The sequence below is a fragment of the Sinocyclocheilus anshuiensis genome, unplaced genomic scaffold (genome assembly GCF_001515605.1).
Source record: "Sinocyclocheilus anshuiensis isolate Anshui unplaced genomic scaffold, SAMN03320099.WGS_v1.1 scaffold1894, whole genome shotgun sequence".
Lineage (NCBI taxonomy): Eukaryota > Metazoa > Chordata > Actinopteri > Cypriniformes > Cyprinidae > Sinocyclocheilus > Sinocyclocheilus anshuiensis.
In genome coordinates, this window is record NW_015542447.1 from 100,714 (window position 1) to 117,631 (window position 16,918).

A 16,918-nucleotide genomic window follows, 5' to 3' on the forward strand; every position below is an offset into this window, starting at 1 on the left:
GGGTGTGTGTGTGTGTGTGTGTGTGAGTGAGTGAGTGAGTGAGTGAGTGAGTGCCCCTCCAGGCTTATGTTCAAGCAGACACTTTCTAATTTTCTCTGTGCTATTCTATTTCCTTTCATAAGTTCCTAATGTTTGTCTGGCGTGTCTTTCTGCTCACATGGATTATGTCTTTAGTTCTCCATCTCACAATCCCTCTCAAGCATAAACACCTCCAGTGCACAGAAACAACAACAAAAACACAACATTTTGTAAAATAAGCAGTGATATTCATGCAAGGTTAAGGTACCTGCAGCAATGGGCGACTCTCTCTCATCCAACAAATGAATGGCGCTGCTGGCCAAAACCACACTCTTATTCTCAGAGCCTGAAACACAATGATACAGTTAATTTAAAACAAATAGTATAGAGGAGACCAAGCCAGCACGTTCAGTTTTAATGTGGAACTGTGTTTTTTGTGTTATACTGATCTCAAGCTCTGTTTTAATTTTCCCACATTTTAACATTCACCACATCAACCAACTACTGTTAAATACTATTTCAGTAATATCTGTAAGTCTATATTATGTACCATACGTGTATGTAGCTTGAATTGAAATTGTTATCTGGAAAACTAATGGATATTTTTAAATGCCTTGTCACTTTGACAGTTTACATATATTTCCCTGCTTTAGAAACATTCAAAAAAACACTGCTGATAGGGATTAGAAGTGAGAAAGGCAAGAAAATTACGTTTTAAAGAGTCCATGTGAAAACATAAGGAAAGAGAATTTCTGAATCCATTCCAGTGAATGTTTCATACTGCTACCACAAGAGTGCAGTATGTGTTGTCTTTTCCACAGACAATCGAAAAAGAAAATGAGACAGAACACACCAAACTGAAAAGTGATGTTGTCACAGATATTCTTGTGATAACAAAATCAAATTAAAATACCAAGCACTAGATTATTTTCCTGACAGAAAATGTACAGTTCATTCAGTCAAATGGATAAGGATTATTTACAACATTATTATTTGACATAATTATTTGTTGCAGTCTTTTTGAGTGGAAGTTCCTCAAATCAGAAATGTTATCCATAATTTAAAAGGCAGTAGACGCATTTGGGAAAAGGTGGATATGATTGCGGTTTCATTTTGATAAACTGCAGAACTCCTACAGTAAAAAATGCTGTAACACTAGTAATTAGCATCCATGAATATTCTGTCATTTCACTGCATTTTCACAGTGTTCAGTTAAGATGAATGGTAAATAATCCATTGTTTATTCCTAACAAATGTCATGAATCATTACTCCACTAATTCTGCAACACAGGAAGCTTGTTTTGAGGGGTAGGAGATGGAGGTCTATCTAAAAAGATCTGTCCACGAAATAATATTTGTTTCAGTGAGAAAAATAAAAAATGTGATGCAGCCATTTAGGCTAGTTTTGTGGTAAGCAAGTTAATCAAGTCTACACAGGGGGGGTAAAATATTATTCTTAAAGACAGCACATTCTTCAAGGGATAGTTCACCCACAAATGAATATTAGCCCATGATTTACTCACCCTCAAGGCATGCTAGGTGTATATGACTTTCTTCTTTCAGACGAATCCAATTGGAGTTATATTAATAATTGTATTGGCTCTTCCAAACTTTATAATGGCAGTGGGCAGGTGCTTCTGTTCAATAGTCCAAAAGAAGTCTAATAAAGTGCGTCCATCCATACTAAAAAAGTGCCTCATATGGCTCTGGGGGGGTGAATAAAGGCCTCCTGTAGTGAATCGATGCATTTTTGTAAGATAAATATCCATATTTAAAATGTTACAAATACTTTTTTCTCACTTCCGCTGACTGTCATTCATGCAAGCCATTCCGGGCGGATGACGTAGGACATATGTGTCGCGCATGCACCGGTGAGATATGCTACTCTTGCGAGTTTGTTTACAGGAGCAAAGGAAGCAAAGTTTCCTTACTTTAGCAAAGGAAAACCAGTCTCCTCTTGGCTTATATCGAAATCCTCTAACATTTTTCTTTACAAATCCTCGTTCTTTGCCTCTAATTCGTGACCGGCATTTTGTTTTGCTATCTCTCCTCCGCACTTACGCGTTCGTCACTAATCACCGGCGTGTGCACTAAGCATACGTCCTACATCACCCGCCCAGAACGGCTTTGTCAGACTTATGGACATGTTTTGTTGTTTTTTCATTCCCCATGTGTTGTTCACTGTGACCTAGTTTCTGTCTCCTGTTGATTGTGTCAATTGGTTTAGGTGTGTCTCATTCATTAGCTTCGTTTGCTTTGGTATTTAAAGTGTAGTCTGTCCCATGCTCCCTCGTCCGGTATCATTGATGTCATTTGTGGATTACGTTTGTCTCCTGCCTGCCTTCTGTGTATTACCCTCTTGTGGATTATTAAAAATCTGTTTGCATCGATCTTCTTCTTCATACGTGTTTTATGGACCACACTTGGTGACAGAATACCGGACCAAAAGAAAAAAGAGAATGGAATGGGAGGCGAAGTTCTCAGCGATTTCGTTTCGTTTGCCCTAAAGTTCGCACATCTTGCCGTCACATCTCCACACAACAACGAGACCATGAAGTCCCTGTTCCGGATTGAGGCGAATTACCATTGCTCCGTGGACCTCCCAGACTCCACGGGACTGAACTGGAGGGAGGCCATGTTTCAGTGTCTGGAGAGCATCCTACCCCGATCCGGAACATGTAAGGACCCAGAGCCCAACCCACCATCACCCCGCTGTGCGCAGCAAGAGCCTGAGCCCACCGCTGACAGAGAGCCAGAGCCCACCGTGACTGACGAGCCATCACCTAATGGAGCGACAAAGCTGAGGATCGTCTCGGAGCCAGAGCCTGTGACGTCAGACCAGGTGCGAGAGCCGACTATAGAGCTCTCCACGGGGGAGAGCACCATGGACAGTGAAAGCACGGAGGGAAGCTCCAACCACTGCACCATAGCTGAGGGTGAGCTGAGCTCAGTGGACTGTGTATCATCTGCCTGTCCTGAACTTTCTATCTGCCCTGAACCGTCATCATCTGCCTGCCCTGAATCTGTCTGTCAGCCTTGAACTCTCTGTCAGTCCTGTTTCGGCTATGGAGGCCGTTTGTGAACTATCTGTCTGCCCTGAACTGTCTGCCTGTCCTGATGCAACCACGGAGGTCGTTCCCCTATCGCTGGCGCTCCCAGTGCTGGTAGTGGCCTTGTGGTGTGTGTGGGCATCACACACCGTTCCTAAGCCCCCTGATCATCCTGAACTCCCGCCCAGCCTCCCTCTCCCACCACCTCTGCACCAGTCCTCACCATCACCACTGCTGTCTCCTGGCAGCCCCTCTGCTCACCCTTAGCCCACCATCTGTGCGGTGGGATCGCCACGGGTCTGCCAGTCTCCATCGGCATCTTGGATGGAGGATCCCTTGTCTCCGCCTCCAGCCTCTGAGTCCCGGACTCCGCCTTGGCCCGTTGACCCAGCGGCTCCACCATGGCTCCTAGCTCCCTCCTCTCCGCCGTGGCCCGTCAGTCCACCAGCTCCGCCGGGCTCGCTCGTCCCTCCAGCTCCACCTTGGTCAGTCGTTGACCATCTGCCGCCTTGGTCAGTCGTCGACCATCCGCCGCCTCGGGACTCCACTCTTCCAGCTGTGCCTCGTCCCTCGTCCCTCCGACTCTACCTTGGCCCTCCGGATACTCAGCGTCACCCTGGCTCGTCGGCTCTCCGTCTCCGCCTCGGTCTCCACCACCATCTGCTCCACCGCCATCAGTCGGCCCCCTGGAGTCGTCAGCCCTTCCTCCACTATGGCTCCTCCCTCCAACGGCTCCACCGTGGGTCGCCATCATGGCTGTGACCTGGGTCTCGCCTGGCTCTCCCTGCTCCAAGTCCCTCCTGTTTCCTCCATGGCTCCTCCCTCCATCGTCTCCTCCCTGGACTCTGTTCGTTGTCCTCCTGCGGAACCTTCACCTGGGTTGTCCGCCTCCCTTCCTGCCAGCACTTCGCCGTCCCCTGGCACCATCCCACATCCACTCCTTTGTCCTCCTCCTAAGTCCCCCTCTGTCCCTCCCTTTTTCTATGTGGCACGAGGTCGCACCTTCCAGGAGGGGGGTGAACTGTCAGACCTATGGACCTGTTTTGTTGTGTTTTAATTCTCCATGTGTTCACTGTGACCTAGTTTCTGTCTCCCGTTGATTGTATCATTTGGTTCAGGTGTGTCTCGTTCATTAACTTAATTTGCTTTAGTATATAAAGTGTAGTCTGTCCCATGCTCCCTCGTCCGGTATTATTGATGTCATTTGTGGATTACGTTTGTCTCCTGCCTGCCTTCTGTGTATTACCCTCTTGTGGATTATTAAATACCTGTTTGCATCAATCTTCTTCTTCGTGCATGTTTTATGGACCACGCTTGGTGACAGGCTTGCACGTACGACAGTTAGCGGAAGTGTGAAAAAAGTGTTCTTAACGTTTTAAATATTGATATTTTTCTTACAAAAACACATCGATTCACTACAGGGGGCCTTTATTCACCCCTCGGAACCATGAGACCCATGTTTTATTATGGATGGATGCACGTTATTGGATTTCCTTTGGACTGTTGAACAGAAACACCGCCCATGGACAATTTTTAATATAACTCAAATTGGATTAATCTGAAAGAAGAAAGTCATATACACCTAGGATTCCTTGAGGGAGAGTAAAGAATGGGCTAATTTTCATTTTTGGGTGAACTTAACCCTTTAAAATATCACCTGCCCCAAAAAGCATTGTGATTCAGAAATGTGCAAAAGTCAACAAATGCTGCAATAAAGCAACTTCAGTAAATTAATGCACAGGTCCAGACTGATTGCTGCCCAGCTCTGGGCCTTCTCAGAGTGTTCACTTCCAACTCCCTCAAAACATACATAGTCTATTGCTACGTGCACCACAACAAAAACTTATCAATGGTAGGACTTTTGGTCAGCAAATGCATGGAGACCTGGCTAGTGTTCCTGAGTATATATGAGTTATAGAACCCTGACCTAGCGCATGACACTTGTTGTCTATGTTTGTTGTGGGGTCCAAAATAAGTCTGCATGCTTAAAAAGTCTAGTGTAATGGTAACTTCACTGTGACATACTGAGAAAAGCTCATCTCATCCCCTGCTTATACTTAGAAAGACCTGTAGAGCATTCACCGTACCTGAACTCCATTTTTAGTTGACTGTGAATTCAGGTTTTTATGCAGTAAAGACTAATTACAATTCTTTCCGGCTTTGAACACTCCCTAGTCTAATTTTCCTTGTCTCTTAGAATATGATTCACATGAATCCCGGAATCTCTGTCTTTGGCTTTTTTGTTCTGTATTAAATGTTTTTTATACATGGGTCAGACCTAGTCTCTTATTCAAAACAGTTCAATTAGAGTTTCGAGAACATGATTTCTTATCCGGTTTCTACTGTCTTTGAAGTAGATGCTTTTAGCTCATCATCCAAAGGCAATTACTGAAGAACTGTTGTGGCCCTATGTTAAAAAAGACTGCATGTTTCCATCTTTTCCATGTAAATCTGTGTTATTTTTAACCAGAACACACCAGCAATAGTGGGGTACAAAATGAGGGTGAGTGAAGGACGACTTTTGGATGAACTATTCCTTTAAACATGAAATATCTTGTGACTGTGTCATGTCATGGTAAATGTCTTGTGATTGTGTCACAGCAGGTTCACATTGAGTGTAGACAAAGAAATGACTTGATGCATTGTGCCTGGTTCAATCATGGTGCAATGCATGAATAGATGACTGCTGTAATGAAACTGGCTGTTTTGTGTGTGTTTAATCACCTGTGCCGAAAGGAAGGGAGTAGATAAAGGTTCCAGGCACCTGTTCAGCAGCCCGTTTGTACCACAAAGGAAAATGATCAGCACTGAACACCACCTCCTTATCCTCTCCAGTCAGGAAGTCTCTTACAACACACACCACACACAATACTCATTATTACAAGCTGTTATACAATTGATATTAAGCTAATAATATTTGACATTCTGGAAGATAAATCTAGGTTTACGTTTGGGTAACACTTGTCTTTGTGACACAAATTACTCAAAACAGCAGTTTATTTTGTAGCCAGTGCTGGGGAAGCTACTATGGCATATAGTTTGTCTAGCTACAATACTACTACTACTACTAAAAAAAGTTCACAGACAAGCTACTATTTAAAGAAATTTTCAGTTTTATGTCAGTAATATCAGTGCTTTATTAGATGCTGACACTTTGAGAACTCCTTTCCAGGAGTGACTCACTGAAACCTAACATGAACATAATTCAAGCCAATTCAAGCTATTTTCCTTTCTGGTGATATATCCTCCATGTCGCCAAAAAACAGCATGGAGTGCTTCAGTCCATTTTGGACTTTAGGGCCTTGGTTAGTACACTGTTGACATCTCCATTCAAGATAATCACTCAGATCCAGTGTTCATTTTGACAAGCATTTTTTATTTAGTCTTAGTCTTTATCTTGAGACGAAATTCTTAATAGACTTAGTCACATTTTAGTCATTTGAGTATTTCATAGTTTTAGTCTAGTTTTAGTCGACGAAAAGTCATTGCATTTTTGTCAACTTTTAGTCATTACTTTTAGACATTACTTTTAGTCAAACTGCAGTTACCAACATTTATTTTGGTAGCTATTTTATATGTAGTCTTCAAACAAAAATAGCCATTAATTCTTCTCTCTTTAGACCAAATCAATTAAGCTTAGGAGAAATTTGAATCAAGGATTGAATTTGGAAAAACTTGAATAAATGATGACAATTTTCATTTTTGGGTGAACTATCCCTTTAACAGTAATGAAAAGGTAGCAACTTATAAAAATTATTATTGATCATATATAATATACATAATTTATCATTTTTGAAAAAGAAGCAGAATAAGACAATAAGACAAATATGAAAGATACAAATTAAACAAATTTTTCAGATACAGTAGGTTTATTTAACATATTTATTTAACATCTATTGTTAGTTAACATTAATGACACGTATAGGTACTTAATTAGGAATGCTGTCCCTTTAAGACGGCAGGCATTCATGTAATACTGACACATGTTCAGTTTTCACCCACCTGTTTACGTTAAAAAAACGGGACGTCTGGTCACCTTATCCCTACCCCTTCGGGTGCTGAGGCCATTGTTTCAGATCGCTAGTTCGCGTTTTGGTAGCCTATCCATCCACTGTAGCTGCCAAACTGAGACTAGATATGCAAACGTCCCTTATCTGATTGCAATCCAATGACAGGGACGCACATTCTGAAGGACAAGACAGTAGTGTATAGGATGTATTTTGAATGTCCGGTAGTCCTCAAATAACATTATAGTCCCGTCTCGTCTTGTTAAAGAAGACGAGTCAGATCGCTAGTTCGCGTTTTGGTAGCCTATCCATCCACTGTAGCTGCCAAACTGAGACTAGATATGCAAACGTCCCTTATCTGATTGCAATCCAATGACAGGGACGCACATTCTGAAGGACAAGACAGTAGTGTATAGGATGTATTTTGAATGTCCGGTAGTCCTCAAATAACATTATAGTCCCGTCTCGTCTTGTTAACGAAGACGAGGCATAAATTTCATCATAGTTTTTATCATCAGATTTTAGTTTTAGCTCGTCAACGTCTCGTCTTAGTCACAGAAAAAAATTTCGTTAACGAATATTTTTCGTCGTCGTCTTCATTGACGAAATTAACACTGCTCGGATCACTAAAAAACATTCAACACCAAATTTTGTCTTTGGACGGACTCATCTTAGAGAACCTGAAAAATGTTCATATCTTATGTTAGAAGGTACAACATTTCAGTTCAAGGTTCAGTTCCCTTCGGCCTGTCCTTAGCTTCTTGTACTTTCACCAGATGCACACATGCTGCTCTAGCTCCGCTGAGGCTGAGCAGTGTTTACATTCTAAATTATTTGGATAATTTATCCATTATTTTTCAATTAAGCTGGTGTGTAACGAAAGAGATCAACCTGTTACACATTTGGACTGCCTGGCACTTCAGAATTCTAAAGAATGAAACCCAACTAACCATGAACACTTGTATGACAGCACCATAGCTCTGCCACTGTTAATGTTTTACAAGATGTTGGGCTTGATGAACATTATGGCATCATCACCCTTTCAGGGCTGTTGTGCAGCAGACCCCTCTTTATTTGCATTTGTGCATTTGACGCTCTCTAATGTGACGTTCGCTGTTACACCTCAGTTCAAGAGGCACGTGACTAGATCATGTCTTCCTCTTTGCTACTAGTTATAAGAAAAAAATAAACATGAACAAACATCAGATGGTGTTGAAAGAAAAAGAACAACTTATTGAAATGAATCATGTCTCTTAATTGCTCACAGTGTTTCAACTGTGTTTCATATTAGACACGCTCCAACTCCAAATTATTTTAAGAATCGCCTGAAGTCTCATCTTCTTTCCTTAGCGTTTGAGCCAGCAGAGAGTTGAGGTATTTTTTTAGTTGCCCTGTTTGTGTGTTATGGTGTGGAACTGTGTTGATTTTGTACAACACTTTGCTCAATGCTCTGCTGTATTAAAATGTGCTATATAAACTAACTAACTGCACAAATATGTCAGTAAATGTAGATGTCATGTAACATCACATTTACTTCAGAAAAGACTTTCATTGTACACAACGTTGATAGTCAGCTAGAAAAATAACTCCAGAGAAGAGAATTTTGACATATGTGCAATATATTACATTCATTATATTTTACTTAACCTGTCGTCTTCATTTTTTTAAATGTATGTTTGAATAAATCTGTCATGAGAATATACAGGAAGACTTCAGATTTGAAAACAGACTTCTTAGGAAATGTTTACTCGATGAAATGAAATCATGGCACAGTGACTTCAGTTGTTATGATGTCTTGAGTAGGGGCGCTGTAATGGTTTTTGGGCCCCCTCCCCCTGTACAGCATATTGATGTGGGCCCCACTTAAATCACATTCTGGGGCCGGGGGGGTGTCCCCCTTGGTAGAAATCACATTCAGGTGGGGGTTACATTGGGCCCCCTCTCTATTCATGACCCTTGGAATCATCCTAGGCAGGGCAAGGCACGTTTATTTATATAGCACATTTCATACTCAAAATGTCAAGTCACAACTGATCGTAATTCAAAGTGTTGAAAAATGATTTAAATTAAATTAAACAGTTAAGAATAAAAAAAATGAAGATGCATTAAATTCAATGCAGTCATTTGGACGTAGCGTTATTCGTAGCCTATTCCTTACAATATTATAATTCAGGCACCAGGTAGATTTTAACCTGTTAACCCGCACCTGGATGCCAGCGCACTGAACGCTTTTTGTTTGCACATGTCAATGTTTACGAATAGATTAAATGAAAAGGGACAAAATTAATCTTGACAAACTATATATCATTCTAAAGGTCTAAGCCTCAAGTGTCGACGATAGATCGCTGTTTTTCAATGGAAAGTTTATAAGGAATGTATTTGCTAAATTTGTATAAGCAGTACACATCAAAACATGCATAATAAAAACGCAGTACGTACCAGATTCATCGTAATAACGAGTCACAAACGCATCCACTGCTGTAAATCCCGGTTTAGTTAGAAAGGTAAGGGTCCACTGAACAACATCCCATAGAGCACTTTTAGTCCAATGAAACAATAACGTTGTAATATGGATGGATATTCCTTGGTTTATGTATAATTTCTTCGGGGACAGTTATTGTTTGTATCCGTTATGGAATAACTTGCTCTCAAAAAAATGCATCTTGGTAGTAAAAAGCAACATGGTTTTGTAGCATACAGTGTCACAAACAGAATGAGACCAAATAGAATTTAGAATTTAAATGAACACTTCCTAACCCAGGATAACTCAAACCACGTTACACACACAAAACAAATCAACACAAAGTAAAAGAATCATGCCATTCAAAGGTATAGCTGAGAAAAAATAATTGATATATTGTTCACTTACAACAAAACAATTTTCAAACACAATTATCAACACAAAACAAATATCAACCAATTCTCACTTTAACCAGAGTTTTTTGATGTGGTATCAAACTATTAGTTCATGGGGGAGAAAGTTTGTTTTCAACAAAAAATAAAGATTCTCGCCAGAAAATTCGTTCGTCTGTGGCAGGAACCCGAACAGGCAATGCTCCACTCAACAACCAGGCCACGCTCTGCAGTCAGCGCCAGGAAGATCCAATAGTGCGGCAAGTAATTCCTTTGTTTGGCGTAATTAATCCTCTAGTGCAATCGACTCAACTAGTGTGACTCACTCGGAGGCGGCGGCAGTGGCAGCGCTAAAGGTAAGCAGCACTCAACACCACACGTACTACTTCCTCTTTCGTTCTTACCGTCGGCCTCCCCATACGTAAATATATAGTTTAGTCATGAAACTCTAGATGGCGCAGGCTGATGGGTCATTAACGTAACTGATATTCAGAGCGTTAAAGGACTTGGCACAAGCTGATTGGTTCATTCTGCATATGCAGCCAATGAGCTTACTGCCTTGCATTTATATGGTCAACAGCCTTACCTATTTAACCATAACAACTTAATGAGCAGCAGAAAATAATATACCCACTCATACGTGTACTCGTGCCGCATTGCAATGCACTCAGAAGAGGGAGCGCTCATTCTTAAAGGGGCCACATCTCTATTTCACTCGTTACCTTGGTTCAGTGATAGTGAAGAGTTTATAATGATTTATAAAGTCATGTTTAGTGATAGTTTAAAGATAACCATGAATTTGTTTAAAATAAAAAGATACTACTAATAATAAAGAATTTCCAATCAGTAGCCCATGTACAATGTAGCTAATAGTAGGACACTCTTAAACTGGGATTTACTATTTGTGTATTCAGTTGGTCTTGCAGCAATTATAGTACTTTCATGGAGTGTAACAGCATTATCATTGAATTCAGATTTCGTTATTAGCGAATTGTTAATAGCAGTATGCATAGCAAATCAAGTCAAATTATTACTGTTATTTATAGCAGCGGCAGCAGAAAGTATCTGGTTGCATGACATTACAGTGATAACACATGGGGTATGTAAGTATTTAAAATGGAAATAGGCTTTTATTACTTTGTTTATTTAACATGGCATACAGAGATTTTGTGAACTCTTTAAAGCGAAATAGGCATTATTTGTTTGCTTATTGCTAATATAGCAGGGGTAGCAGAAAGTACTTTAGTTGCATGACATTTCAGTGATAATGCATTGATGGGCTACAGCAATTCTAGTACTTTCATAGAGCATAGCAGCAGTATCCATAGAATCAGACTGCGTTATTAGACAATTATTAATAGCAGCATGCATAGCAAATCATAACATGCGTTTAGTTGCAGCAGCAGTAGGTAGACCGCTTTTATCCAAAGCAACTTACAATTGCTGAAGTTTCAGTGACTAAAAATGGATGGTATTTGAACTCCTCAAGCGAATAGGCATCACTTGCGTTTTATTTATTTAAAAGGGGCTTAGCAATTCTAAGTACCTTTGTGCAGCTGTAGCAGCAGTATGCATAGTTATTCAGAACGCATGTAGTGAATTTAATAGCAGCAGCATGCATAGGAAATTCATATACAATGTTAGAAATAATATTAGCAGCAGGAAGTCAATTTGTTGCTAATATAGCAGCGGCAGCAGAAAGTACTTTAGTTGCTTGAAATTTCAGTGATAACGCATGGGGTAAGTAACTCTTTAAAGTGAAATAGGCATTTTATTTATTTGCTTCTTTAACAGGGCTTACAGTAGATTGTGAACTTTACAAAGCAAAATAGGCATTATTTGATTGCGTTTGCTTGTTAATAAAGACGCTTATAGCAATTCTAAGTACATTTGTGCAGCTGTAGCAGCAGTATGCATAGCTATTCAGATCGCTAGTTTAGTGAGTTTTAATAGCAGCAGCACGCATTACAAAATTCAGACGCAATGTTAGAAATATTAGCAGCAGTCTGCATGGCAATCCAATCATCATTGTTGCTTATATAGCAGCGGCAACAGAAAATACATTTAGTTGCATGACATTTCAGTGATAAGATAACACTAGGATGGTAGTGAACTTTGTAGGTGAAATAGGCATTTTATTACTTTGCTATTCAGTTCAACAAGGTTTATAGAACTCTTCAAAGCGAAATAAGCATTAATTGGTTGTTTTTGGTTGTTTATAAAGGGGCAGTAGCAATTCTAAGTACTTTTGTGCAGCAGCCAGTATGCATAGCTATTCAGATCACAATGTTAGCAAATTTTATAGCATGCATGGCAAATTCAGATGCAAGGTTAGAAATAATATTAGCAGAAGCATGCGTAGCAAGTAATATTATTATTTTTGCTAATATAGCAGCTGTCACGAATCCAGTCTATGAACTTCCGTTCACTCACCACCAGAGGTCACGCGCTCACTACATTGACTCTCACACCACACAGACTGTTACATGTCACTCCGGACTACAGTTCCCATCATCCATTGCACTGATTACACACACACAGCTGAATGCACTGATTACACACACACAGCTGAATCCAATCAGACATGCTTTATAGCCCAGGACTTCCTCATTCAGATGGCCGAGTATTGTACAGCGTTTATCACTCATAGCGATAGCTACTCTACGAAGCCATTTCTAGTTCTTAGTTCCAAGTCATAGTCTTGCCCTGCCTGCTTTCCCGTGTTCAGATTCTTGCCTGTGTATTTTGTATTATCCTTTCGTCTTGCCATTCGGACTATGTTTGCACCTTGCCTGGACTATTGCTCATGTTGTCGGATTACCCCTCTTGTCAAGCCCTCTGGATATTGTTAGCCACTGATCGACCATGCCTGTTTTTGATTACTCTTCTGTCTTGCCCTCAATATACCCGTTTGCCATTGTCTGACCCATGCCTGTTATGACCACGTCTCTTAATAAAGCCTTGCATATGGATCCGCATGCCTCTCGTCTCGTCGCTCCCGTAACAGCAGCGGCAGCAGAAAGTGCTTTAGTTGCATGAAATTTTAGTGATAAATCATGGAGGGTAAATTTTAATCTTTAAAGTGCAATAGGCATTTATTACTTTGCTTATTCAAAAGGGCTTACAGCAGGTTTCGTGCAGCAGCAGTAGATTATGCTTTGTAAATTCTGATCAAATACTACAACTGCAACAGTTCGCACAGTAAATTCCTATTACAACATTGTGAATATCATTAACAGCAACAGCATCTACTTCAACTCAGTATTGAAATGTAGTGAATATTGTCATAGCAGCAGTAGTAGAAGTTTTGTTGCATTGGCCTTATCGCACTGCATACATTGCGGACAGCTTAACCTATCGTAACGGGTCTATTGACTTTGTCATGTTGTGCCACTCGCGTCTGGCGCAGACACCGTGTTAGAGTAAAATAGGCATTCGCCTAGCTACTTATGCCTAATTTATGGATTTCTCAGCAGTTCAGTCTCTTGTGCAGTAGCAACAGCTTTCATAGGCATTCGGTCATCAAGATTTTTCTCAGCAGCAGCATGCACAGCATTTCTATGTTGCGAATTTTAATTCGGACACAATTAATATAAAAGCAGACAACTGCATTTAAATATAGTCATTGTAGTGTCCTGCTCAAGACCATCTTGGAACGAGCCATGACTTAAGCAATGTGTTCATACAATGCAAACATTATTGTTCTTAATATGCAATATAAATATTTAAAATTATCAAAATAAATGAGCAGCTGCTTTTGAGGCAGAATTAATCCTGGGCATATGACACCACAACTACAGGGTGTACAGTGATTTATTCCTTAGCCAAATATTTTGTTAGCTTATTAATAAGTTAAAGATAAGTATTTCCATTGCAGTAATGCTGTTGAACGTTAATGGGGGGGGAAATAACAAATAAAAATTACAACTCTTGAATGACAAATTTAAAACTATTTGCTCAGGCCGCCCGAGCCTGAGCCAGGTGGTTGCTGGGGGTAACGTCATCTATCAGCCTACAGTGTGATTCCTGTTTGTTAACGACACGCAGATCGGGTTTCTGCCTAGGTAAGTTTGAGCTATTGGCTCAGACACACAGTTATTTAAGTCATTAGTTAAATAAACCTAAGTGTACAGCACCCAGGTTTACATCGTTAAGCCACTAGTTAATTTATCTGGGCTCCATTAGCCCAGAAACACTTTTAACTCAGGTCACTAGTTTAAGCTATCTGGCCAAACGATCAGGTACACACAGCGATAGTTCACTAGCATTAAGCCATTCAGCAAAGCCGGCCCAGGCTCACATAGATAGCAAACACACGGTCTCACGGCTCTCCGGAGCAGCAGCAGTACATATGTCTTGGCAATAGATCTGCTTGTTCTGGGGGGTTTTACCTTTTATATTTCTTCTGCCTATAGGGATGATTTTAAGCATATTATTGTATAGCAGCAGCATACATATTTAATTGTTTTGTTTTCTTCTTCCAGCTTTGTTGGGGGGGTTATTTTATATGCTATTTGTGCAGCAGCAGTATGTCAGTATTTCTTAAATACTCATGACACCGTATCGCCATATGCATTGGCAGTAGCGAGTTCCTGTACTTGCTTAATTAAAATATATAGTTTAGTCATGAACTCTAGATGGTGCAGGCTGATGGGTCGTTAACGTAACTGATATTCAGAGAGTTAAACGACTTGGCACAAGCTGATTGGTTCATGCTGCATATGCAGCCAATGAGCTTACTGCCTTACATTTATATGGCTGGCTAGCATTCACTAGAGATTCCTGCAGCGCACTTTCAGAGTTTCTCTGAAACCCTCCACCTTCCCCAGCTCCACCTGTATAGATCTGCTACGGGTTATTTTATATGCTATTTGTGCAGCAGCAGTATGTATTAAATACTCATGGCACCGTATCGCTGTATGCATTGGCAGTAGCAAGTTCCTGTACTTGCTTGCAGCAGCAGCAATAATCTACAACTACAGCAATAACCAACAGCAGCAGCAATTCAGCAGCAGTGTAGCAGATCTATTCTGCCAAGACCAAATACATCAACATTGTCATATCCATCACCATGCTAAAATCTTCCGAGAGTTGTCATGATTAAACTAACTTTCCTCTTTCATTCATAGGGTTCCACTTTGAATTCTGTAACTTTTTTACAGAAGTTTTTTCTCTTTCCTAATGGGCAAACTGTTGTTGCTGTGCAGTTCAGTGCTCATTCAGTAAATGCACAGCTAAACACGTTTTAAGTCTAGATTTAAATGTGGCTACTTTTTTAGCACATCTGATGCCTTTTGGAAGCTGTTTCCTGCAGGTGCAACTGTAGGTGGCATAATAGCTAAAAGTAGACTCCCCTTGTTTTGAGTGAACCCATGAGGTCCTAGGCCATTGAGTTGTTTATAATCAAGTAATAATATTAAAAAATTTATCCTAAATGTTTATGAGATGATAATATGCTGATTTAGTTATTGCTTTGATATGACTACTGAAACTAAGGTCTGACTCTAGAATCACATCAAGAATTTAGTCTCACTCCGCCTGTACAAACTAAGTACAGCCGGAGATCAGCAGACTGCCCAAGTTTCCTTTTTGTTAATAAACTATTTGTTTTTACCTAGAGGAGATGAGTTCCTGGACACCTGCCATCCTGCCCGCTGTGATGAAGTCTGCTTGATGGAGGGATTTCGTTAAGGGCTCGACAACGACATTCCCTTTGTCATGCCCCACGGAGATCTAACTATAAAGAGCTACATCAACTTCACACTGTGGATGAAAGGATCCGCATTCACGGTTGACGAAGCAGATGACGAGGATTACATCAGCGTCCAGTCCCAACCTGCAGACCTCTAGTCGTCATCCCGCGCAACATTCATTGTACGCCTCAGCCCACCACAGACACGGAGTCTGTCTTCTTCACTGGCTTCATCCAGCCCTTGCCTTCTGTCTTCACTGTTTATCTCCAGCCCCGAATCTTCTGTTTCCCAGCCGGTTTCCTGTCTCTCCTCTGGTTCCGTCCAGCCCTAAACCTTCTGTGTCTCCGCTGGTTCTGTCCAGCCCTAAACCTACTGTGTCTCCACTGCTTCCATCCAGCCCTAAATTATATGCGTCTTCGCTGGTTCCATTCAGCTCTAAACAGCCTCAAGTCCCGTCATCTCCACCATGGACTGTACTCTACATGCTCCGCCAGTCTTCCTTATCTCTCTGGAACGTCTTTGGACAAGCATCCATCTACCTCCAACTTCTATGCCTGCAAATCACTCAGTCTTATCTCCGCTGCCACCTGTCATCCCCTCAGCCTGCCATCACCTATGTGAGTTTGTATCGAGTTTTCTGGTGACAAGCTCCACTCCTCTGTCCCTGCCTTCAACCACTGGATCCTTGACTCCACCTCAGTCCTGCGACCCATCGACTCCACCTTGGCTCCTAGCTCCCTCATCTCCACCGTGGCCCATCATCCCACTCTCTCCACTCATCCCTCCAGCTCCACCTTGGTCAGTCGTTGACCACCCACCGCCTCAGGATTCCACTCCTCTGGCTTCACTTCCATTTTACTGGCTCATTCAGTTTCCTCCTTCCCTCCGGCTTTACCCACATCCTCAGTCACTCCGGCTCCACCGTGGTCTTCCAGAACCACTTCTTCACCTCAGTCACAGGAGCCTGCTGCTACGGGATCCTCTGTGTCGCCCAGGCTCTGTGTCTGCTTGGGTCTCCATCGCCGGCATCATCGAAGGAGCTCGAATCCCTGGTTCCACCTCCCAGGCCTCCACCATGGCTCCTCCCTCCAGCAACTCCACTGAGGGGCCTCATCCTGGCTGGGCTCTCGTTCCCTTTCAGTCGGTCACTCTCGACGTCACGTCGGATGACCGACGAATTGGGATCTCGCTTAGAGAGACGTTTGGACGGGGCCCCAACTGCACTGGCACGTCAACTGCCTCGAGTTGCTGGCAGTGCACCTTGCCTTGAGCCGTCTCAAAGGGCGCTTATAAGGCA

At 41.6% G+C, this 16,918-nt stretch overlaps 1 protein-coding gene across 1 annotated transcript in view; it reads right to left on the bottom strand.

The window, feature by feature from the left end:
• The window catches only part of cacna2d3a (calcium channel, voltage-dependent, alpha 2/delta subunit 3a), a 192,817-nt gene that overhangs the window by 54,042 nt on the left and 121,857 nt on the right, over nt 1-16,918 (bottom strand). Inside the window, exons 25-26 of the mRNA XM_016493046.1 lie at nt 5,793-5,914; nt 287-364 (exon numbers count right to left, since the gene is read on the bottom strand). Coding sequence (XP_016348532.1) covers nt 287-364; nt 5,793-5,914 — 200 coding nt within the window. The remainder of the gene's footprint in view (nt 1-286; nt 365-5,792; nt 5,915-16,918) is intronic.